Genomic DNA, 24,678 nt, shown 5'->3' with positions numbered 1-24,678 from the left:
TTGCTTTTCCTCCAAATGGTGGCCTCTTTCTATTACATATTCCTGTCCTTTGCTCTGACTTGTTTTCTCTAAGCAAATAATTAAGAGGCTTGCTTCCTTTTAGGAAATGATTTGATTTTTTTTTTTTTAGTGGCTGCAGTTTAAGATTTTCTTTTCCCCGCTGGTTTCGGTTCTATTGTTGTTTCTGGAGTAACTACATCAGTTTGTGTAGGATTCACTGTGCTTTGGTATGGCTACTGGTGTTTACTGGATCTTAGAATTGCGAAAACCTCTCAGGAGGTCACTATTAAACCACTTATGGGCGTCAGCATTTGTTATTTTGTACAGAATATTCCCCAGCCTGTTCATCTCAGTGTGTAAAAAGATAGTATTTGAAAAATCACTAGGATATTTGCCAGCCAATATTTGACCTGATATGGTTTTGGTTGCCATGGTAATAAACCCATCTGCTTACACGTTCATGAAAATTGGCATTTATTAATGCCTCCTGAATATAAATGTGGTGTCTTTTAGCCATAGAATCATGTTAACAGAAAGCTTTAGTGTTAGATGAAACTTTGAAGTCAGGAGCTCCCTTTGTAAAAGGGGTGATGGTGGTGGTGAGATGTGTACCAAGCCTATCACTACTGAATTTCTTCTTCAGTGTCTCATTTGTTTTAGACAAACTTGAGTGGCCTCAAAACCAGCCATTTTAGGAGAAATAGCAGCCTTTGCTTCTGTTAGTTTTATTGTTAAATTGAATAGGTGCAATGCTTTGTTTATTAGAGGTTATAATATTTTAAAATTAATTTACACGTGATGATTTAGAATTGGCACAGTGAATATCTACCAACTATAATTTTGCACAGACTAGCACTAAGGATAATGGAACCAGCACATCCCTATCAGTCACATGTTCTGATTCAAATTTTTCTCTTTGAATTTGGCACAGATATTTTATAAATTTGTATATTACTTGGCATTGAATATTTATGTGAAACTGAAGCTAGGATAACAGATTACATATCAAGAAAGAAACTTGAGGATTTTCATTGACCATTGGCTTTGAAATAATAAAAGGAAACACGATCATTGCCTCTCCATAGTTGATTATTGCTTTTGACTTTAGTTTTTGTTTCTAATGCTTTTTTATTAAGTCATAATGTATGTGCATTCATTATGTGTTAATATTTATGGAATTTGGAAAGATTAGAGGGCAAGAAGTAATAATCCTTTATTACAAACTGTATCAGATTTAGATTGCAATTTATTCCCCGTGGTCTATTCCCACAGATGTTGGACAATTTTGACAATCTTTTCATTTGAACCAAAGATAAGGTTATGTAAACACAGCCTGAATAAATCAGGTGTTTATTCCTAAGCTCAGTAAATATTTTATGAAGAATGAAGAGCTGACTGTCACTGTGAAGAATTCAGCGTCATCTAAAAGCCAACAGAGTGATTAATATGTCAGCTTCTGAGATGCTCTAGAATAAAATACTCCATGCACAGCCCCAGAAGAAATTAGGCTAAGCATAAAGAAACCAGGTTGTGGAAAAGAATGAATTTTAATCCACATTTAAGATCCATGATACCCAACTGTTACAGCTCACTGCTACCATCATATATATTAATGGTGTAGCTGTTCAGAGCATAAAGGAATGGAAAAAATATTTAATGTTTGTTTAAAAAACTTACATGAGATATTAGAAATAAATACTATAGGATTAGTACACCCAGCTAAAGAATATACTTTAAATTGAGAGTAGATATGGAATATTGGGTAAGTACCCCACAGTCACCCAATTAGACTTTAGCCACAGCCTGCATGAACAGAAAACAAAGGATTAAATGGATAAGAAAATGTGTCGATCTGTGATCAGAAAAAGAGGGGGCACTTTTTCAGCCCCAAATAGAACTAAGACTTAGGGTTTATTATTTATAATCTATTTTATTAATTTCAATTCCATTGGTATATATAATATGGGGGGACTAAAACTTGTACTGAAGATCTTTTCCCTTGCTAGGATTCAGTTATTGAGATCATATTTTTAAAAGTAATCAGAGCATTATTAATTTAAGGAGTTTCTTATAAAGCAAATTTTTAAGTCACCCCATGTAAATAATTGCTTCAAATTGTTCCAGCCTCAGAATTTCCATTTCTCACCCATGGACCTCACTGTGTATTTTCTTTTCTTAGGCAGAAAAGAGGAAAGGGAAACACCTGCCAAGCTCAAAACTCTGCAGGAGAAACTGTTTGAGCAATACAGCTTAGACATGTCCCTACATCCCAGCTTAGAAGCAATAGAGAGAAAAAAGTATGTTGCTATTATGGTTAGGTAAAATAAAGGTTTACGATTAGCAAAAATAACTGTAAATTGGGTTTTCTAAGTCATTCACACTTGACTAACACCTTCATCCACTGATTCATTTTATAAGCATTTACTGCTAATATTACTAGTATTATACCCCTTTATTTTCTCTTCATAGCAATTATAAGTAAGTAGAACTTTATATCCCATTTTATAGATAAGGACAAGGAGGCTCAGCAAAGTAAAGTAATTTATCCAAAGGCACACAGGGATTTGAATGCAGGCCTGATTGACTTCAGCTATTTCTCATAATTTCTGCATCACATTACCCCCTTACTGTGTGCTCACAGCAAGGCATCGTGGGTGATATGAAAATGAACGCGAGGTGGCCTCTGCTCCAAACGACATACCACCTGGTGAGGAGATGAGGCATAAGTTTAACAAAACTAAGATACAAAAAGGAACGTGATCAGTGGCAAGTTACAGGCTTTTTGTGAAGTGAATATTCAGGGAAGTCTTCATGGAGGTGATGTTGGGGGAGGCGGGGACTAGAACTTTAATATTTTAAAATCAGGATAGAGGGCGTGGGAAGTGGAAACAGTGCTGTGAATAAAGTATAGAAAGTATGACCAGGTGCCGCAAGCTCAAGTGGTCCCAGTTTGTTGGATGCAGACCCTGTTTAGGGTGAGTAGAAGACAAGTTGCCAAGATCAAGTTGGGGCAGTTCTTGGGACACCTTTGCAAGCACAGAGTTAAACAGCCCAGAAGCATGGTAACTTGTTCACGTTGACTTAGAAGTGGAACTCAAAGACAAGGGAGACACAGACAAAAAATCTTTTTCCCTTCCAACACATGTCTAACCTTCCCTTATAGCCAAATATCTAGTCCAATCTCTTCACCTTACAAATGAGAAAACAGAGATCCAGAGAAGCCAAGTTGTGTCTGAAGTCACACAGCTCATAGTGGCAAATTGAGACTACACTCAAAGTGTAACTTCCAGACTGTTTAGTCAGACTTTCATTCATCACCTACCAATCTCCGCTACATTTGAAAGGCAGAAGGTACAGGGGCATGTGGTTGTTCCAGAATTTGATTATCATTGCTTGAGGCATTGACTAAGCTTATGAGATGTCGAAGCTAAGTCCTGAAAAGGGGAAGGTTTATGGCCTGTGCATCCAAATACTTCTCTCACTGTAGACTGGTGCTTTCAGCCATAATTGTTAAAAATAGGTTAACCCGAATCTTTTTCCAGACAATTTCCTGTAGGTAACCTCCCCAGAGCCTGCCTGGTGTCATCAAGCTGCGCTGCTGTCAGAGATCCTTTCAGAGCTGGACCAATTGCGTCCTAGCTCTCCTGCCCAGTTTTTCAGGGCCAACTCTTTGGTCACTTCACTGTTTATTAACAACCCCCCTTGACTCCCCACCACCCAAGGCCCCGAGCAGAACAAGATCAATGAAAGCCATGGACACTCAATAAATGATGCTTTGAATTTCATTCATTTGTCTACTGGGATTTTACCTTTTGTTCTGAAGTAAGTAAGGCATGCTGATTTTCCAGGCTGTTCTTACCCTCCTTGTGGGTTGATCAAGACTTGGTTTTCCTGTCCAGTTTCAGAGGAAGGTACTTTCTCTCCTCTGCCTAACACCCTGGGCATTTTTCTTGTTTTCCTCTGTTTCTCCAACACCCTCGGCATTTTTCTTATCACATTGTTTTTCAACATTTTTTTTATTGTCATTTTGCTTACTATACGGATGTGTAAGAGGTAGGGTCCCAGGGCAGGAGGGGCCTATAGTCAGCCTTAACACACTCCATCCTCTTACCAGGTTCTTGACTCTGCCACAGTATAGAACTCAAGGGCAGAGTCACAGTACACAGTGAGAACAAGTTTAATATAATAGATAAGAAATACAGGTTCCACAGAAAGAGTACAGCATAGCTCCAGAGAAGCAGCAGAGCCAACACCAAGTTTAACACAAAAGTAAGTTCAGTACAGAAGTCAAGTCTAACACAAAAGCAAGAAAAACAAAGTTCAGTACAAAGTGCAGGCTGGCTCAGGAGGATGAGCAGCTGCTTGCTGAAAGTAAGTTTGACACAAAGTATAGAATACACACCTCAGCCAGCAAAGTGAGATTGATTCCAGAAAGCAGTAAGCAACAACCCCACCTTTGGATGGATTCGGCTTTTATAGCTTCTCTAACTGATGAATACTCAGTTAAGGGGGTGGCTCTTAGTTATACACACCAGAATGTTCTGTGCTCTCTACTGAGCATGCCCAGCCACTGGATTGCACAAGCCAGACCCCTGTGGTCTCATTTTTCTGGTGTTGGTGCTAATAATAGGTTTAACTGGCAACAGTAACTTTCCTCCAGGGGAGAGCTCAGAGGAGGGAGCCTGAGACCTCAGGTAGTGGCTGGAAACCCAGAGACTTGTCCTGAAACCTGAACCCAGGGAAACCACACACCTCTTGTATCAATAGTATAAATTCCTTCTGGACAGGGATGTCGTGTGGCTTGCAGTGAAATTAAGTTCCTGACTGCTGTTCACTTTTTGCACTGCCATAACCTCCATTCTTTTTTTTCTTTTATATTATACGACCAGTCTCATTTTGTATTTGTTCAGTTCTATGAAGGAACAAGTAAACTACCTTTCAATGATGTCTCATTCCCTCCGTTCATTTCAAATCTCTTTCCATTTCAAATCTTTCCTTCAACTACTCTGGGTCTTTAACACAACAGAAGTTAATTGATTCATAATACTGAAAATATCCTCTAATTTTTAAAAATTATATTATGTAACAAATCTACAATAATAACAGGTCCAGTTCTTATCCCCTATAGAAGAGTTTGAGGCCTATACTGGATGATGGAGCATTAATAATACCCTTTGATGATTTTTACATGTATTTAATTTTGGTTGTTTAAAAAATATTTTTATTTACCAAAAAAATTAGTTTGAGATTATGTTTAAATACTTTTTAAATATCAAAGTATAAGGTGTTTGCTGCTTCCCTTATAAGTCAGTAAAAGTATTATCCAAAGAGCAAAAACAGTTTGATTTTTAAAAATAAATCTTGTAAAATGTATGCATTTAAACATCATTTTTAATTGGATAATGATGTTGTTAATAAATTAAGATAAACCTGGGCTTCCTTTTCTTTGAAAAGAAAAGGATAAACCATTAATTGACTTATTATTTTAATTATCCCACAGTCAACTATTGTACTTTAGACCCTCCAATAATATTTCTCTGGATTGGTGGCTATAATATGTACTATATTTATGTATGTATGAGATATTTCATAAATAAAAGTTTTAAATTAAAAAAATTTTCTCTGGAATATAAAAACAGCACCCTTAGCCAGAGCAATAGCATTTGAAATAACACCAACCCATGAAAGATATATTCCTATCAACCCCTTTTTACTTTCCAGAAGGAAAAAGGCAGTGTGATCTCTTCAGATGAAGAATGGTGGGGAAGACCGTGGGCCCCCACACTGTTATGGAAAGAACTCGGCGAGGAAATAATTCCAGTCACTCGGAGAGATGGAGAGTCAGGAAGTTTATTACGATAGTGGGACAGGATCACTAGCAGGACCCAGGTGGACTCACATCCTGAGATCCTGGGACCCTGGGTGCAGGGACAGCTGTGGTTATATACTTTTCTTGAGCAGGCATGCAAGCCTTTTATTGGCCCATTCTGTATCTAGGCAGGGTCACACAGGCAGGGGGGCTTCATAAAACAGGTCAGGGGCTTTAACGACCCGGGTTACAGAGACAGGAAATGTGTGGTTAAGTAGGTGCTGTTAGTTTGAATTTCTAAACATCTTTGGCAAGCAGTTTCTGCCAATTTAGGCAGCAGAGCCACAGAAACCCAAGAGGCAGACTACTGTTTAATCAGCTCTTAGGGGTCCTTTGCAAACAAGCACTTTCCAGCTACAAAATTAAAACAAAAGCGAGGGCAGGGGGAAGGTAAAACATTTACATTTGCGGGTCCACTTCAACACTACCTGGGCACGTGGTCTTGGGTCCTCTCCCCTGCTCTGTGGGAGAGAGATACTCTTGTTTTTCTAGAGGTCCACAGATGGTTTCATTGGTCCATAGGTGGTGATTTCATGTCCAGTTTATGTATCAAGTCCTCCACAGCCTCTCTTCGTAGTAGAAAGCACATTGTAGAGCTGGTCCCACTCACTAGGCTAACCACCCGTTGATAAGTTAATTCCTAGCTGACTGCCCGTGCCGCTAATTAAGAACTTCAGTAAAGCAACTAAAAAAATTTTAAATGTCATTTTAGAAAATGTATGTCATGCTTGAAACATTGAATAGCTTCCTCTTCTTTATGGCCATTTAGATGAAAAGTGTTTCATTTGGGGAACTGTGATTACTTTTGTACATATCTTTCCTCACCAATAGTGTACTTTGTTTATTACAGGATTTCTTCAAGCAAGAATTAACTTTCATTAGCATATTCATTGAAACTGTTCAAATAAGCCACTTTTCTCTTATTGTTTTGAAAGAAGACGTCAGAATTACAAATTTAAGATGATGGAATAGTGTTGCACTACAGGTACCCAATCCCCTAACCCCATAGGCAAGAGGCTGCGTGGCCTAGGTGCATGTCCTGTTCCAGAGGCCCCATCCCTGCTGAATGGATTCGGAGCTTGCTTCTATTTGGTAGCAGAGAGATGATCCATTTTGAATAATTTACATTGAGTGGCTATTCTGGTTCAAGCTACAGAATGAATGTCAAATAATAAACGTGATCATAATTGCTTTATGGAAGAACACTGCTGTGAACTCAGCCATAAACATCACTCTGCAGCACATTAATAAACAGCAGTAACAGAAAATATTGAAATGGAACATGTGTAGTAGCTCTTATTTTAGAATCAGATTGTCCCAGTGCTTAAGTAAGGCATTCTTCTTAGGAAGCTACAGTAACTCTTTTTGGAACACTACCAAAATGCTGTGATTAACAACAGAAATAAACACCCACAAAAAGTGCTGCCTATGGATGTAGTTATTAAAAATAGGAGGTGGTGATCAGTATTTTCTCCTCCTAGTCTTGAGGATTTAATTGTTGTTCCTACAAAATCTAACAGATCTTATCAGTAGTGAGTTGAGAATCTTCCATCAGAACTAAGAAAACCAAGTCTAGTGTTACAAAAGAAAAAAGCAAGTATTGTCCCAGTTAAAACTAAGCTTATTGATTTACCAATTCAAGCTGGGGGGAAAAGGAGCAGAGCTATAAAAACCCCTGAACACAGGGTTCAGATGGTGGAGAGCATGTGGAACAGAAGGATGGGACTGGCACTGGTTCAAGAGAAAGCAAATGGGATCTGTCTAACAGGTACCTTAGAAATGCCTCCTCTCGAGGCATGCAGTTAGGAAGAAATGTAAAGAGGTAAAACAAAGGAAATTAAAAGGAGGAAAGGGTGCGATGAATTCAAAAGCCTTTAAACTCAGATAAGAAACAGATACACCCTCTCTCCTTCCCTCCCTCCCTTCCTTACTTCGTTCCTCAACAGTGTTTGCAGATCTATTAATTTCTCCCTTTTCAGGGTAAACATGCGAAACCAATTTAACGTTAAAAGGAGGAAAAGATACAATGAATGCAAAGTCTCTCAAAATATTTAATCATTTTTATTGTTCTACTTTTGACCCTCAACAGTTTTTCCAGAAACTTTATGATTTGGGACTTAAATAGGTCCAAACAATTTAAGAAGTGAACTCCTGGCAGTATCTGATGGTAAACAGCCATCCTGAGTTGCTCATATGGAGGTTTTGCTGATCTGGACCTTCCATGAGGAAGCAAGTTGCGTATTGTTTCTGTCATCAAATAAGGCTTCTAAAGTAAGGGGTAAATCCGGTGTTTCCATCTCTGACCATGCATTGCCTGATTCAGGTTTATGACCTAAACACAAAATAAATTGTATCTGTTAAAACCTTGTTTGATCTGATGCTCAGAATTTAAAAAATAGAGTACCTAGCATAGCAAGAAAATATAGCAATTAACATAGCAAGCTGGCCTTTTTTTTTTTTAGTGCACTTTGCTGCAAGCTGGGCTCTTAATGAAACATTTGTTGGCATGTTGGCTCATTAGAAAAATGAGAGTTTTGGCCGGTTATCTCAGTTGTTTAAAGCATGGTGCTGATAAAACCAAGGTCCAGCTGCCAAAAAAAACCAAAAAAGAAGATAATTTTAAGCTGGCCAGTTAGATCAGTGTGTGGTGCCAATAACACCGAGGTTAAGGGTTCAGATCCCCATATCGGCCAGCTGCCAAAAGAAAAAAGTCAAAATATATCTTGGAAAATAAATAGCATTATCAGGACTACTGGCCTAGACATTACAAAAGGGCAAGCAGTATATAAATATCATTTTATAATTGAAATGGTCATTTCTTTTTCATGATTTGTGGTATTGGTTCTGTGCTTATGTGAGAGGGATGAACCACACTCCACAGAGTGGTGAGCTAAAATAATGATCCATCCTCCTTAACCCCACTGTGGATTTCTACTCAGTTTCACTGTCTTTGACAGTGTGAACATCCTCAGGAGAATTTTTTAAAAAGATAAAGAAAAAAAGATAACAAACAGAATGTGAAGTCTTTTCTCTCCTTTTATAAAAGACTGTCCTGATGCAAAACAGTAGCACAGACATTCTCTTCTCATATGCGAGAAGGCCAGTGGGAGAAGTTACCATTGGGCTATAGGTCATTCTACGTATGGACACTTCCTGCCACCTAGGATGACACTTCTAGGTCTCAAGCCACATCTTTGTATAGGCCTGATAGATCACGGGGAAAATTTTCTATAGCTTAATTTAAGTTATAATATGGTTGGTGTCTTGCATCCTAAGTAGGATGAATACAAAGATAGTCCATAAGCAATCAGAACCCTTTTCTCTAGGAAGACTTAGTACTACAAGAACCTGATCAGTGTGTGGTTGCACTTGTGCCAGGGTCCTGACACACGGACGAAGGTGGCTTCATTTGAGGTGCTGGCCCACACATGTGGCCAACTTCACTGAAAATTGCACATGGAGCAGATATTATGGAAAGCTTTTATCCTTGACTTGATAATAGGAATAATACCTCTCAGTAATTAATATAATTATCATTTGGCTGGGAACCATTTCACAAAGATATTGCTCAAGCCTTTTTCTGGCATAGCTATCTAATAGTTGGAAAATGAAAAACTTTTTCCAAGAGAGCATGTTGAGGTTTTATAAATCTTCTCACTTGTCTAATTAAAATGTCCCACTAGATTTATTTATAGGGTTACTTTTTTTTTTTTTTTTTTTGGAAGCTGTTAACCTAAATCCTAACAGATCTTAGAATATGTATGAGTAGAACAGTTGAATCTTAGGCTTTACAACATAGTAAATTCATTCTTTGTCTTTCATCAGAATCCAGTTGATTTCATATTGACTACACATAGAAATTTTGTATGCACTTTTGTAATGGCTTTTGATGATCATTTAATGCATTTTAATTTTTGTTTAAACTTTCACTTTTTCTTAGATAGAATTATACATATTTATTATAGACAAAATATATACTTAATCAAAAAAGAAAATAAAAATTAGTGATAATTTCATTACCTAGTGATACCATACCACTGTTAACATTTTTTGTGTTAACATTTTGTGTTGTGTATCCTGTCAGTCTTTTTTTCTCTTGTTTATACATTACTATTAAAATTATTTTATTTTTCGAAGGAAAAGCAGATCATTTCATACATATTCCTTTGTAACTTTTTTCCACTTGATAAACATCATGGACATTTTCATGTTATTAGATATTCTAGGACATCATTTTATTGCTTGCTAAGTGTTCCATTGTGTTATCTTAATATAGCAGCTTGGTTGTTTATACTGTTTCTTTCCATTCCCTTTGCATTTATAAGATGTAGACCCCATGCCTTCGTACAAGTCAGACAGTTAGAATTTTTATTTTTAACACAAAACTGTTGAAGATATTGGAACCAGATCAATTTGAGCAAAGGAACACAACCAAGGTATTGGCTTATTTTCAGGGAAGGATCACATTGTTGAGGCTACTAATTAAATAATTCATCTGAATGACCCTGAATCACCTTATTTTAGAGGTGGCAGGAATTAGTGAACATATGAGGAAAAAACGTCTTTTAGAAATGGCACTGATAGAAAATAACATAAATAATTCTGCATCATAGAAACATATAGTATAAAGAGAAGGTGGGTTGAATATAAGTTTCTGGATGATAGGTTCTTTTTACCTCTAAAGCTTGAGTCATTTTGAGACTCTTAACAGTACCATGAAGTAGTAGGCACATTTTTATAATTAAAAGTCAGCATGAAAGACAAATTTACATGTGCTAGAGATGGGTGAATAAGTGCCTGATTGGTGATGACACAGTTCACAGTTTGTTGAGATATTATTAGAGGTAGGGCATGCAGTTAAGAAAACTTTCTTTAGCAAGAGCCAAGAACAAACTTCTCAAAAGATAGAGTTTTTGAAAAGTTTACATGAGGGAATGTTGTCACCTCTGAGGAGAATCAAAGGTCAGCACTTGTTCAATGAATTTTTGAAGGGGCCTTCTGGCAAATCCGTAGAGTATTGGGATTGGTCAACAGAGAAGGCAGATGGCTGCACAACCAAATCCTCAAGGAGAACAACACCTAAAATTTGGAAGCAGAGGGAAGGAGGAAAGAATGGAAGCAAGGGAAGAAACCAAAGAGTGGTAAAAAAAAAAAAAAAAAAAAAAAAAAAGAAAGAAAAAGGCACTGTCTTAAGATAAAAAGGAAGAGTTGTCAATGTCCCTTCAGTCACAATTAAAAGGCATAGTGCTGACTCCATGTAGACCAGGGGCTGGCAAACTTCTTCTGTAAAGGGTCAGAGAGTGAATATTTTCTGTTTTGCTCTCCACATAGTCTCTGTCATGCCCACTCAGTCGGCCATGAAAACAACCCTAGACAATGTAGTGACAAATGGGTTTGGCTGTGTTCCAACTAAACTGTGTTTATGAAAACAGGTGTGTACTGTATTAGAACAAGGGTAAGCTGAGAGACTTTCCATGGAGGCAACAGAGAAAGAACATTCTTCCCCCATGTCTAAGGGACTGGCAACTCCTAAAACACAGACAGTAGAAGAAAAAAATATCAAAAATTAAATAAATAAATAAATAAATAAATAAATAAAATGCATGTAGTATTAATGGATTCTGTTTTCAAGGTACTGATTTATTTCCAAAATGCTTTCAGGCTAAGGTGGGAAAATAAAGGATTCCAATGCTTCACCCCCAGTTGGCTGGAATATCAAATTTACCAGAACAGGGCATTCTGGACTTGCCTGCAGTCCTAGTAAGGGTAGCTACCGCAAATAAGGTAACATGGGATTAGAAATTCACACTTGCAAACTTTGAAGTCTAATGACTGATTTTCTTCCCGGCTTCTTTTCTTTCTGGTGGTGGCTGCTTTCTGTTTTCTTCCAGAGTTCTGTTGGAAGGGTGCTGTCTTTTGTTTTTCACAGAATGTTGATCCAGGTGTGCCTGTATTTTTACTGTAAATTTTTGTGGCGTTGCCTGAAATTTGTAATGAGGAAGCTAACTGGAAGATGTGAACTGCAACGCATCTGTTACAATACCAAGCCTGGAGCTTCTAGAACCATGAAAATTGGTAAGCATGAAACAAAGAAGTAAGTAAAAGGTAGAGTTGGTGGGATTGAAGATACAATGTTAAATTTCAGTAATTTTAAACCATTTAAAAAGGATAATTTTGAATGACTTTTTTTGTTACTGCTTTAACAGAAACATCATTGAGAGATTCAAAAAGTAAGGTAAGTAAAATTGTTTTTTTTTTATCTTTCAGCAACTTTTCACTTGCAAGTTTGCCACTATCGTAAAAAGTCAATATTTTAAGAAACAAAAACCATACAGACATCTTAGCCTTTATGTATTTTTGTAGTAAAATAACAATTATAAATTGAAATAATTTATAAACACATTTAGGTAATTTATGTGTTGCTGGAGATGCATCTACCTGAAAAAAAAATCCACAAAAATGTGTATATGTACACACACACACACACACACCATTGGCTATGAAAACTAATGTAAACTGAGAAGAAAGAATCATTTGCCACAAAGCACTGCACTGCACTTTTTATATGAAAGCTACTGTATATAAATTTTGAGGCAGATTTGTGAAGCATTTATGACTTCATTGTTGAATTAACCCTTAACCATTTTTTATACTCCTTCTCAAATCATAAAATAAATATTCCTTGAAAATAGGAACAGTATTAACTCTCTAGTTAATTTCCTCAATATCCAAATCATTTATACTCAAGATTTCCCCATAAAACCAAAAGAAATCACTATGCTAATTTTTATAGCACACAGTTGAACATCCACAGAAAAGAGAAAATATGTTTTATTTTTCAAAATTCTTGATAACTTTAGCTTACTATTTAATTTTGGCATCCTTAAGACTATATCACCCATGTGCCTAACTCTTTAGTCATAGACATAATGCTCATTAACAATAGAAACTATGTTGGGTGAGGAAAAGAAAATATAACATTCCAATATAAGTAACTTGAAACAGATGAAAATGGTAAAAACAAAACAGACAAAAACAGAAAACCTTATGTATTTCTGCTTTATGTTAATTACCTTAATCAGGAAAATTGCACTACCCCAGCTGCGAAAATGTCAAATTTATTAGAATTCAAGTATGCTGAATCAATTGTTGCTCTTAGCTTATATCTTCATGTAAAAGCTTAAATACTCCAGTAGACACTGATTAAGTCACTGATATTAATGAAAAAGGAACTGACTGAAACATGTTTTCTAGCTGTTGCAGACTTCAGTGAGCGTTCATCCTGATGCTATTGAAAAAACTATAGACGACATCATGGAACTGAAAAAAATTAATCCTGACATAAACCCACAGTAAGAACATGTTTCTTATGTCAGAAATATAGAACACGAATCATATGGCCACATATTTAGTGTTTCTCTCTCTTTTCTTCCCTCTCTTACTCCCTTCTCTCCCTCTCCACACTTCCCCCACCCCTTCCTTCCCTCCCTAAAATAATCATCTGCACTATTTTGACTTTCAAATGAAAAATTGAGAAAACAGTGCCTTTTTCATGTTGCTGTTGTGGTTTATGCTTATGCTTTTGAGATGCAATGAATGTAAGAAATATGATGGATGCCCTTGATCTTGGAAGATGAGATAAAGGAAGCCCATTCATCACAATAGCTCTATTCAGTGCCCGTGTTTTACATTAACAGTAAATGTTCACATTGTAATGTGCCTAAACTGATTCTGCTCCATTTAGAATATTCCTTCAGTTCTTTCATGAATATTCCTTCATGACAGGCTGATAATCTTGGAGACAGTTCCTACCTGCTTGTCAAGAAGACAGGCTTGTGTGGGAGGAAGAGACAGTTTTTATATGAAGACTTTAGAACTTTATAATTTATTCCTCTCATCTTGGAAGTATTAAAATGCATTTGGCAATGTACGTGACATTTAAAATTAGCTTTACATTTTCCATTGGGTACAGCAATTTTCCAGTAAAATTCTGCGCTGAGTACATTGGGAAAAATAAATTTCAAGTGCAGATATATTTGAGACAGTTTTAGGTTAGTAACAATCAAACTGTCTGTTAGATGTGCCTACATGAGAACTTCAAATGTTACCACTGAGAAAGCCTTTTAATTACCAAAGATGGGGAGCTGTAATTGAAGGGAATTTCAGAACACACTTTGCATATCTCCTGGAGGTAGTCTAGGTGCTGGTTCTCCAGGAACTCATCACAAAAACTCCGTTTCCACCTGGTCGCCATAGCACTCTTTTGCACCCACTTCAGCTATTAGCTGCCTTTTTCCTTATTCAGCCATTAAAGGTTGATTTAATTATGTAATAAATGTCTTTTTGAAACCTTCTGATGTATATTGTATTCTTCTCGGAAGGTGAAGAGAAGACAATTTATTCTAAATTAGGTTGAACCAAAAATTTAAGACTACAGCTGGGCATGAGGGATATATTAGTCCTGTAATCATCTTTAGAGATAGGATTTCATTTAATAGCAAATCTTTTCTTTGTCTGGCCTATGAAAGTTATGTAAGTTGCATTCAAAAGCATTGCTTTGTCATCTTTTTTTCTGATTTCTTTTAGGAAAACAAAACTCTTTAGGTGGTAGAGTTTGTTTTTTAACATTCTCAATGTGGATTCTAGTGCCTTTTTTTCCAGACTGACATCAACAAAATCTGATATAAAAAAAAAATATTCTTGCTGAGAAAACAAAGATATAGGAGGTTAGGGGTGGGGAAAAATTCTATAACTTACCTAGCTATTACTATTAACCTCACTTTGTTTTAACTACATTTTTTTTTCAAGTACTGCTTATGGTGGTACTAAAAATTACTATAGTAAAAAATTGACTCTCCTCTTTTATTTCTTCCATTCTCTCTTCTTCTCCAAATTAAGTCTCTTCTCAGTCCTATATTGATTTTCTCGGTGACCAGTGACACCATGCCTTTTCCTAAATTTAAATATCTGATTTCGTTTTTTGGTGCTATGGTAACAAATTATTATAAACGCCATTTAATTGAACATACAATATTGAGTTCAGTATTCCTAGGTTGTCAGACACTGCCCTCTGTGTTTGAAGTAGGTGTACAGTCCTAAGACCCATTGCCCCAACTTCAGATTTAACCTCTATGCATTTCATTTATCCCCCAAAAAGATGATGATGTCACTGTCAGTGTGATTATTATGACCACGATGACCACCACCACCACCACAACAAAAATGTTCGTGAGTGAACTTGGAGCAGGAATATATTGGACAGTATCATATAAAATCGCAAATGTTCAACCATTTTTGAACCATAAAAAATATATGACTGTAAAGGATTTAGCAGGAATAAATGAAACATGAAGTACTACCTTTAGATTTTAAAATGCCATCAAACGAGTATGGGATAGGAGAATAATTTATATGAAAGAAGTTTGTATGAAAAAATGATCTTTGTGATTAGTCACCTGTTTAATAAACTCGTAATGTTATGTGACTGCTATAAAAGATCCTGTTTTACCTTATAGATTGTAGGAGAGGAAAACATCCTTCTGATCACAAGAAGTAACGATCCTCTGTGTATTATGTTTGCCAGATTGTTTTCTGTTCTAGCGGTATGTCATAAGGGGGTTGTCAATCAACTGGTGTACATTCAGAGCAGACTGAGCAAGACAGTAAAGCATCCGAAAACCATGTCCCATGAGAGAGAATTGAAGGAACAGGGGATTTTTTTTTTCTAACCCTGGAGATAAGACTAGAAGAAAGAATCACTATCTTAAAATAAAAAAGCATGGCAGGAGAAAGGTAGAAATACATTTGCCCAGAGGATAGAATTTGAACCACTTAGTAATAAGCAAAACAGATTTTGTTTCAGCTTAAGAAAGAGTGTTCAGACAACTAGAGCAATCAGCATGTAATGGGAAATCTTGCAGAGTTGTGACTTCTCTCTTGACATACCTCGTCTGTCAGGGATATTCCCAAGCAGCGTTGTTGTTGTTGCTGTTGTCGTTAGTGGTTTGAAATTTTTCTTGTCCTGAAGCCCCTGAGAGTTATTTCATTCCAACTCATCACCCCCCGCCCCCTCTCCTTTGCCCTCTAAATAATCTCTAAGAACCCATCATTACCTATGTTTTCTACATCTTGCTTTCAAGTTACCTGCATAAAGAGCTCCCTTGTTTTTTTTTTTTTAATCTTTTTATTTTGTCAATATACAATGTGGTTGATTATTATGACCCATCACCGAAACCTCCCTCCCTCCTCCCACTCCCCCCTCCCACCCAAAAATGTCCTTTCCGTTTGCTTGTTGTAACACCTTCAAAGAAATTGTAGTTGTTATATCTTCTTCCCCCCACCCCCGGTTTTTGTGTGTGTGTGTGTGTTTGTGTGTGTGTGTGTGTGTGTGAGTGAATTTATTAGCTCCCTTGTTTTTTTAAGCCAATTTGGCTTTTAAAAAAAAAAAAACTTTTGCAATTTAGCCTAAGAAAAAGCCAGAATTAGAAGTAAATTTTAGCCAGATTCTATAGCTGTCCATATGGAGCTTCAATAAGAATTGTGCTTCTATTAAATAGATCTTATTTGAGAAATTTCTTGAATATTAATGTAAACGTTCTATTGGGCATACATCAAGTGAACAAATGCCAATAGTACATGTTTTGTTTTTCCTCATGTGTGTTTCTTCTATTTTTGAACACCTTAGGCTGGGAATCTCTCTTCAGGCTTGCCTTCTGCAAATCGTTGGGTACAGAAACCTTATTGCAGAAGTGGAAAAACTTCGCAGAGAGCCCTATGATTCTGATAATCCCCAACATGAAGAAATGCTTTTGAAGGTTAGTCTCTGAACACACTCCAGAACTTCGCTTAAGTCAGCTAACATTTGCCTGCTATATGCTAGGCTTTACTCTGGTTGTTGGGGTTGCACAGATTAATAAAACAGGGGCACCATAGCCAGTTGGTAAGACTGAGTTTTCTTGGGGTTCAGATGTTGGAGGTAAATTTTTCATCAGAAAATTCATGTGAGAAGTTAAGTGTAAAGCCAATTTTCTTTTGTAATCTGAGAAAGCATCAGAGGCGATTTCCATGGGCTCACATTTGGCTCAAGTTTCCAACAAAATGTGAAACAATCTAATAGGAGAAATAGCATTTGTCAAAGAGTGACCTGGGATTTTCATTTATGACTTGTAATACACATGAAATAAAATGAAGTTGATTTCTGCTTCAGCAATAGCCCTCTTGGGAAATTACCCAAGATCTTAATGCTGATTATTTATTCATATATCTTGGAGAGTCTTAGAAGAGGAGGTAAACGTTTTATATTTGGCATATTAGAACTGTTGGGAAAACAATGTGGAGTTATGAATGCTCCTGGCTGTCAAAGCAAAATCTTAAAAATCTCATAGGATCTGATTGTGTATTATGAAACATCAATAAAATTTTTCTTCAAAACACTGAATTTTGAGTTAAAGAAATTAAGACCAAAAAAAAAAAAAATTGACAAACCTTTAGAACTACTTATCTAAATGTTTTATAAATTCACTTCTGAAAATAGATGCTTTTTAGTATTAGAATGCTTCCTTGCCCTTTCCTATAATTCAAAAAGGCAGAAATAAAGTTAGAAGAAAACATTTGTTTAGCTGCCTTAAATTTATTTTATCATAAAATGTCAATAGAAGATGTAATTTTTAAAATGTATCCTGTTGTGTTTTTGTGTGAAGGAGTGTATGTTTTTGTGTTTGTAAGTACTTAAGGAGATGACTCATTTGTCTCTGCTAATTAGTGCTGGATCTGATGTGAGTCATTAAAGAAGCCTCATTCTTGGCAATAGTTTTTCTTTTTCCTACTCTCTGTTTAATTTTATCTAACCAGCAGGTGAATTCCATCTTCTTTTATTGCCTTTTTTCCTGACCATTTTCTGATAGAGGTGGTCAAGTTCAACAAAATGACTCAGGGAGGGATGAATGAAAGCGAAAAGAGGTGGTATAATTAACAGACTGGTCACAAGTGCCTGAACAATTCATTAAAATGTCTGAGGTGCCCTCAGAATTAATAACATTTGAGTGACTGCTTTACACCATCTTAACTGATCTGTTGTGTGCGTGCTGGCACAGAATATTTTCAACAAATATGGATCAATGCATGAATTATTATAGTTCTTAGCTATATACCAAGAATGTTTATGATATGACTTTTATCTGTGGCTATGATTTGAGTATGTATGTGTTATCATTTTGATTGTCACAATTATATGAGGTAGGCAAGTTAATGATTATTGTCTTTATTTTAGAGGTGAGAAAACTACAAGCGTTTTAATCCAGGCTCTGATTCACACATCTAGTAAATTGTGAAGCCAGGACTGTTCACTACTGCATTAGGTACTTTGAAGAAAGGCATCTTTTCTGTCCTCAAGTGGTTTGCAGTCTAATTGGGACATATTCTACATCTACAAAAATCACTAAATATAATCCATAAAGCACCCCAAAATATCACTCAGATGTTTTCCGTGCTCACTGCCTTGTTCTATCTCTTATCTCCAATTGGGCTGCTATAATGTTTTAATTCTGCCACTAACCATGAAATTCTTCCCTTCGAACTTTTAAAATGTTGCTTAGGGGGATTTTTCTAGTCATGTCATTCCCTAAATTAAAAAGTTCAGGCTCCCAATGTTCTATCGCAGAAAGCCCATGCATCTTAGTGTGGCATTTTGGACACTTTCTGATGTATTTTTCTAAGCTGCATCTCCTGTGTCCCCATTATGTGGAGCACGTTTTCCCCATGCTCTGTCATTCATCTGCCCCAGAATAGTCCAGGCCATCCCGAGTGCCCAGGAATTTGCTCATGCTGTTCCCTCTCTAACCCATTTTCTCACAGCAGAAGCCGGCTTGTTCTCTAAGTCCTTATCCACTGAATTTTGAAATCTTCTCTATCCTCCCTCCCCAAGCAAACTTAACAGTGGGGTCTTGAGTCTCCTCTTCAGTTTATTCAAATATCAAGTATTATAATAATAAAATCAGTAATAATAAAAGATTCATTGAGCGTTTAGTATGTGCCAATCATTACGGTGAGTATTTTACAGCATTATTTCATTGTCACAATAATCTTGTGGTAATATACTAGTACTATCCCCATTTTTCAAATGGGGAAACTGAGGCTGAGGAGTTAAGTGACTGCACAGCTCACATAGGAAGGGCTTTTAAGTACTACTCCGCACTACATCTTGAGACAGAAACCATGTCTTGTTCACATTTGTATTTCCAAGGGCTGATCCATGGATTCTGTTTAACTGCCTGAGCTTAAGCCTCTTCATCTTTAAAATGGGTAATAATACCCTTGTTTCCTACTTTACAAAATTGTTTAGAGCAGGAGTCAGCAAACCAAGGCCTGTGGGCCAAATCTGGCCTGACATCCATTTTTATAAGTAATGTTTTATTGGAACACAGCCGTATATATTCATTTATGTATAGTCCGTGGCTTCTATCCTATTACAAAGGCAAATTTAAGTAATTACAATAGAGACCATGTGGCTCACAAAGCCTAAAATATTTACTAGCTGGTCCTTTACAAAGTTCGCTGACCCATAATTTATAAGCTTAGGTAATATATTGCCACATTGCTTAAATGCTTTGCTTTAGAAATGTAGAACATTGTCAGTGTTACTACTTGGAGTCCTAAAATACGAAAAGAAATTCTGCATTTTATGACTATTTGAACATAGGCTAGGATGAAATTGAATAATATCATTGTATTCATATAGCACTGTTCATCTGAATTATTCAAATTGACATTTCTATTAAAAGTTTTTGAACCAAATTAATACCAAAGACAAAATCTTAGGTGGATTCATGAACTTAACGGAAAACATGTAACCCGGAATTAAAAGACCTTCTCTGGATGGGAAGAAACAGTCCCATGGTCGGCTCCGTGAGAAGCTGCTTTTCCTTGAACACTCTGGCTCAAGGGTGGATGAAAGGCCTTGCTCTTTCTGTTCTGTAGCATACTTGAGACAAGACAAATGTTCAAATAAACCTGCATAAAGGCTCAGTTCAAAGAGAAGAGAGTCCAACAGAGAGAACAGGCCGTGATGAGTGATAGTCTGACTCGGAGCGCAGCTTCCACGTGTGTAGCTTGTCTGGGAATCACTCTTCCTAGCCCCAGGTCTCCTGCACTCGGCACTCAGCACTCGGCAGCTGGCTTTGTAATCACTCTACTCCCAGTAGCACAGTCTGAGGCGGTGGGGGTCCTCAGAGCCCCCACCAGGAGACCCCACCTTAGCTCAGATTTAAAGTCAGCTTCCTAATGCAAGAAAGGGCCTCACCCTCAGGGGCACCCTGCCTCCTACCCATACTTTTTCAAGGAAGAGACTGTCTTTCAGAAGAGAATCCAATAGTTCAAAGTTTCTCATGGGAAATATACACATAATTGTACTTCATATAAGTGTTTTAGCATAGTTGACTTTCATCCTCCATGAAAGTCACCCAAGCAAGTAGAATTAACAGCTTAGTTAAGAATACTTGTTAGCTATTAGTCTAGTTTGCCATGATACATGAAATTATTAAAACGGAATTTCTTTTTAAAGCATTTTATTACTCAAACTTCTTACTCTCTCAAGCTAAGCATTCACCTAATAAATGCGGTTTATCACCAGCCTACAGGAATGAAATGTTGTCTTTGCCATTTTACTCTGCTCACTTGAAGAAACCAGGCAGGGCCCTGAGATGTCTTCTAATTATTGTTCAAATGAATGTGATGAACTTTACATTTTGTTTCCTTTTTTTTTCCCCATTGTGACTGTAACCAAATCAGTTGCTAAAGGGTTTTTTGAAAGAGACCTTTTCCTGATGATGACCACCTAGTCTCTCATTATTTAGTCTGATTAACTCAAACATGTTCTGTTTTGATGGATGCAGATCATTGACAAATTCCTATGTAGATTATAAAAAGAGATTCCATATACCTACCCATGCTTGATAATTTGCTTTCAAGCATAATAGATTTACTTTCTTTCCTCTGAAGTTTTTCTCTCACCCTTCAGATAAATTGAATTGACCTTTTGTGCCACTAACACAAAATACTGTATAATGTGAATAATGAGTAATTTTAGATTAGTGGCTAAAATAACAATAATAAAATAAATTATAAATTTTTATTTGTTAGTATTTTCCATCATTGAATATTATGTTTTATATTATGTCAGATATGTGACAATTTGCTACAAAGCAAGGTATTTGCATATTACTGCTCTGTTTAACCTTTCAAGTCCATATAGTATAAAATAAGCAATTTAGAGGGCCGGCCCAGTAGCGCACTCAGTAGAGTGCGGTGCTTGGGAGCGCGGCGGCGCTCCCGCTGAAGGTTCAGATCCCATATAGAGACTGGTCCGCTCACTGGTTGAGCGTGGTGCGGGCGCGACACCGAGGGTTGCGATCCCGTTACCGGTCACGAAAAAAGACAAAAAGGAGAAAAATAATAATAATAATAAAATAAAATAAAATAAGCAATTTAGAAGTTGAATTATTTTTGAAGTAGTAAGGAAACTATATGTTGGGAAAATAGGATGGTTTGGTCAGGACCCTCGCCTCAGGTCCAGCTGGGTGTGGTTCAGCACATCCTTTGTAAGCAAATTGTGTGTGTGTGTGTGTGTGTGTGTGTGTAGTTTAGTGCACATGTGCACCAATGTATCTTTTTAGTTTTGTTGCTATTCTTGTGTTCTTCATAGTTTGTGAAGCAGGCTGGCTGGAAGTTTGCTACCTTGGGTGGGCTCCACTCCATGCAGCCATACTTTCCAACCTATGGCTTCCTAGGACCTGTTTGCTGGTTACCTAGCTCATAGACCTGCATATAAGGGGTCTGGTGACCCAGCCTGGTGTGTGAGGGGTCTGGTGACCCAGCCTGGCATGTGAGGGGTCTGAGGACCCAGCCTGGCCTGTGAAGGTTCGTGACCCAGTTTGGACAACAGGCTTGAGGGGTCTGTGAGCTCCACACCCAACCCTAGCTCGATAATTGGCCCAGTCGGCCAGATTATGGGCAGGTAAAAGAGCCTGAGCCCAACAACTGGTGTAGTTGTGTAGCTTTACACTACACATTTGTGTTTTTACCCTGTCTATAATGACAATACAATATTAGATATTAATAATCTAAAAATTAAATTTGCTCACATGCCTATCTTTGCTAGAAAGAACTAATAGTTCTAGCATTACATATTTATATAACTGTGGGTCTCAATCTCTCTCTCTGAAGTAGAGATATGTGTTGAATCTATCTTTGTACAGAAAGCAGAAATATCAAACCAGTTTATTAAGCAGTGAAGAGCATAATGTTTAGAATTTGTATTTGTTCATTAAGATATGCTTCAAAATTTTCCCTGTTCTCTCCTTCCTTTTATACTCAAATATTTTTGAGAGCTTTAAAGAGCTTTTTTGTGGGAGGTTATCTATCATCTGTTTATCTATCACCTGTATAATTTCCTATTAGAAATTTAAAACAGAAAGATTTACAACACTAAAATATACAAGTACACATTCCATTGCCTTCACAGCAATGCCATCATGACATGTTATTCAACCTTTGGAAAATTCTACTGTACACTCATGAGAAGACAAGAGTGAAAAGGCAAATAACCTCTTCCTTTTATGATGAAATAGTTTTTTACCTCCCAGAACCTCTGAAAAGATCTTCGATACCTCCAAAGGAGTCTTTAGACCATACTTTGAGAACTGCTGTCATAGAAAATTGAAAGATGATCACATCTTTAATTGTAACTTAATTGCATATATTCAGCTTTGCAAAGTCCCTCCTAATAATGTAATTTACAAAATGTGAACCAATAGGAAAGGGTATTTGTGTATATAAACAGGATGGCTCTCTTTTTTGTCTCCAGTTATGGAAATTCTTGAAGCCCAATACTCCATTGGAATCTCGGATTTCTAAGCAGTGGTGTGAAATTGGTTTCCAAGGTGATGACCCTAAAACAGATTTTCGAGGAATGGGACTTCTGGGACTGTACAATCTGCAGTAAGTAAAACGAAGAATAGTTGAGTGATGTTCTGATCTCCTCATATGGAAATGGCAAAGTGCAGTTATTAGTTCCAAAAACCACTTTCCAGAAGACTCCAAGAAAACATTCAAGTCCTCTGAGAGGTAACTCAGGTTTATAAAATTTTAAAAGCTACTACCACCTTCCGTCTATTTTAGAAGACTTCGTGGATTTTTTAAGAAAATCTCAAATGTATTTTTAAAAAGTTGTATTATGAAAAATTTCAAACATACATGACAACAGAGGGAAGATTATAAAGAACCCCTTTATATTGATCACCGAGATTCAGTAATTGTTGAAGTTGTGAAATACTTGCAATACTGTTTTTTTGGCAGAAGTGTTAATGAAAATCCTACACTGTCATTTCACCCCTCATATTTCAATATATAGCTCTAAAAAATATCTGTATTACTTTACATTAACCACAATGCCATTATCACATCTAACAAAATTAACGATGATCCATTGGTGTCATCTATGTCTGGTCCATACACAAATTTCCCAATCCTCTAAAAAATGTCTTTTTATAGCTGGTTTGTTCTAATGCAGTTCCGTATAAGATCTCCACACTGCACTTAGTTAATATGTCCCTTGGGTCTTTTAAAATTAGATCAGTATGTCCCCCTCTGCCCCTCCTTTTGCCCCCTCCCCCATGTCATTAACTTGAAGATTCCGGGCCGATTGTCCTGTAAAATGCCTAATGGTCTGGATTTGTCTGTTCGTACTTGGACCTGCTCCCTATATTTCCTGAAAAATCGGAGGTATTCGGGAAGGCTTGAAAAAAATTCGAGGTGACACCTCAGCAGGAGGCCTGCAGTATCTCACCACTCTCAGTCCTGTGCCAGCATGGACCTGAGGGACCACAGCCTGATGGCTCTACTGAGAAGTCCCCACCAGCCTGTCCTTCCCTAATTTTCACTGAACCAATTAATTAATTGTGCAAAAAGTGTTTTTCTAATTCTGTTATTCTTCCCATAATTGTTGGCTAGGATTCTGTAGACACTAAATTTCCTGTATCAACTGTGGTTATTGGTCATCTCTAAAATACAGGCAGGACAGGTGTTCAGGTTCTGTATTTGTTCGCCAATTCTGAATAAGGAGTTGGTGCCCTCATTTCCTTGTTAGTGATCCAAAAAAATGTTTTGCTTTTTCTCTCTATTTTTAAAAATCCATTTGTTAATTCCTGTGTTTTTATATATTTATTATTTTTTTCATGCTTAAGTTCAGTTAATTGTAGTCATTACTTTTTTAGCGAAAGAGAGTCCTTCCAAGTTGGTTCTTGTCTCCTTTGACACTACCCTGTTAGTGGGGGTAGTGATAAATTTTTAAAAGAAAATAAGCTTTAATCAGTCATTTTTGGAGGCACCCCATTTTTTCCCTATATCTTTCCCTTTATTTTAATTTTAGGAAGTTTAATAATCACCCATTCTTTCATGAAATATTTTAAGTGCTACATTATCATGTAATGTGGATAAATAGAAAATAAATCTTAATGACAAAGGTGGTGATACCAAAAGTGGGAAAAGGCTGTTTTTGAAAAACTAGAATTGGGACGATTGGCACTACTTCACCTCAGTGCACAAGATGAAAGTCAAAAAAAGCATCAACTGAAAAAGAAGAATCAATAAATTGCACACATTAAAATTGAAAACTTCTGTAAGATAAGCCACTGTAAGCAAAGTGAAATGATACAAAATTTCCTCCCACATAAATAATAAAGAATCCATATCTAGTATATTATTCTCACTAGGGTTATTTGTCTTATTTACTTGAGGACATTTTTTAGATATACTGA

At 36.8% G+C, this 24,678-nt stretch overlaps 1 protein-coding gene across 4 annotated transcripts in view; it reads left to right on the top strand.

The window, feature by feature from the left end:
- Positions 1-24,678, top strand: part of ELMOD1 (ELMO/CED-12 domain containing 1) — a 62,843-nt gene that overhangs the window by 24,555 nt on the left and 13,610 nt on the right. For 3 of the 4 annotated variants that reach the window (XM_008584432.1, XM_008584431.1, XM_008584429.1), the window contains exons 3-7: positions 11,799-11,944; positions 12,076-12,104; positions 13,124-13,221; positions 16,554-16,683; positions 22,728-22,861. In XM_008584432.1, coding sequence (XP_008582654.1) covers positions 11,799-11,944; positions 12,076-12,104; positions 13,124-13,221; positions 16,554-16,683; positions 22,728-22,861 — 537 coding nt within the window. Of the gene's footprint in view, positions 1-11,760; positions 11,945-12,075; positions 12,105-13,123; positions 13,222-16,553; positions 16,684-22,727; positions 22,862-24,678 lie in introns of all 4 variants that reach the window. The other variant, XM_008584430.1, reaches the window with a different exon arrangement.

The sequence above is a fragment of the Galeopterus variegatus genome, unplaced genomic scaffold, assembly GCF_000696425.1.
Source record: "Galeopterus variegatus unplaced genomic scaffold, G_variegatus-3.0.2 Scaffold3259, whole genome shotgun sequence".
NCBI lineage: Eukaryota > Metazoa > Chordata > Mammalia > Dermoptera > Cynocephalidae > Galeopterus > Galeopterus variegatus.
Note: the sequence above shows the minus strand (reverse complement) of the source record. Positions and strands in the feature narration are given on the sequence as shown.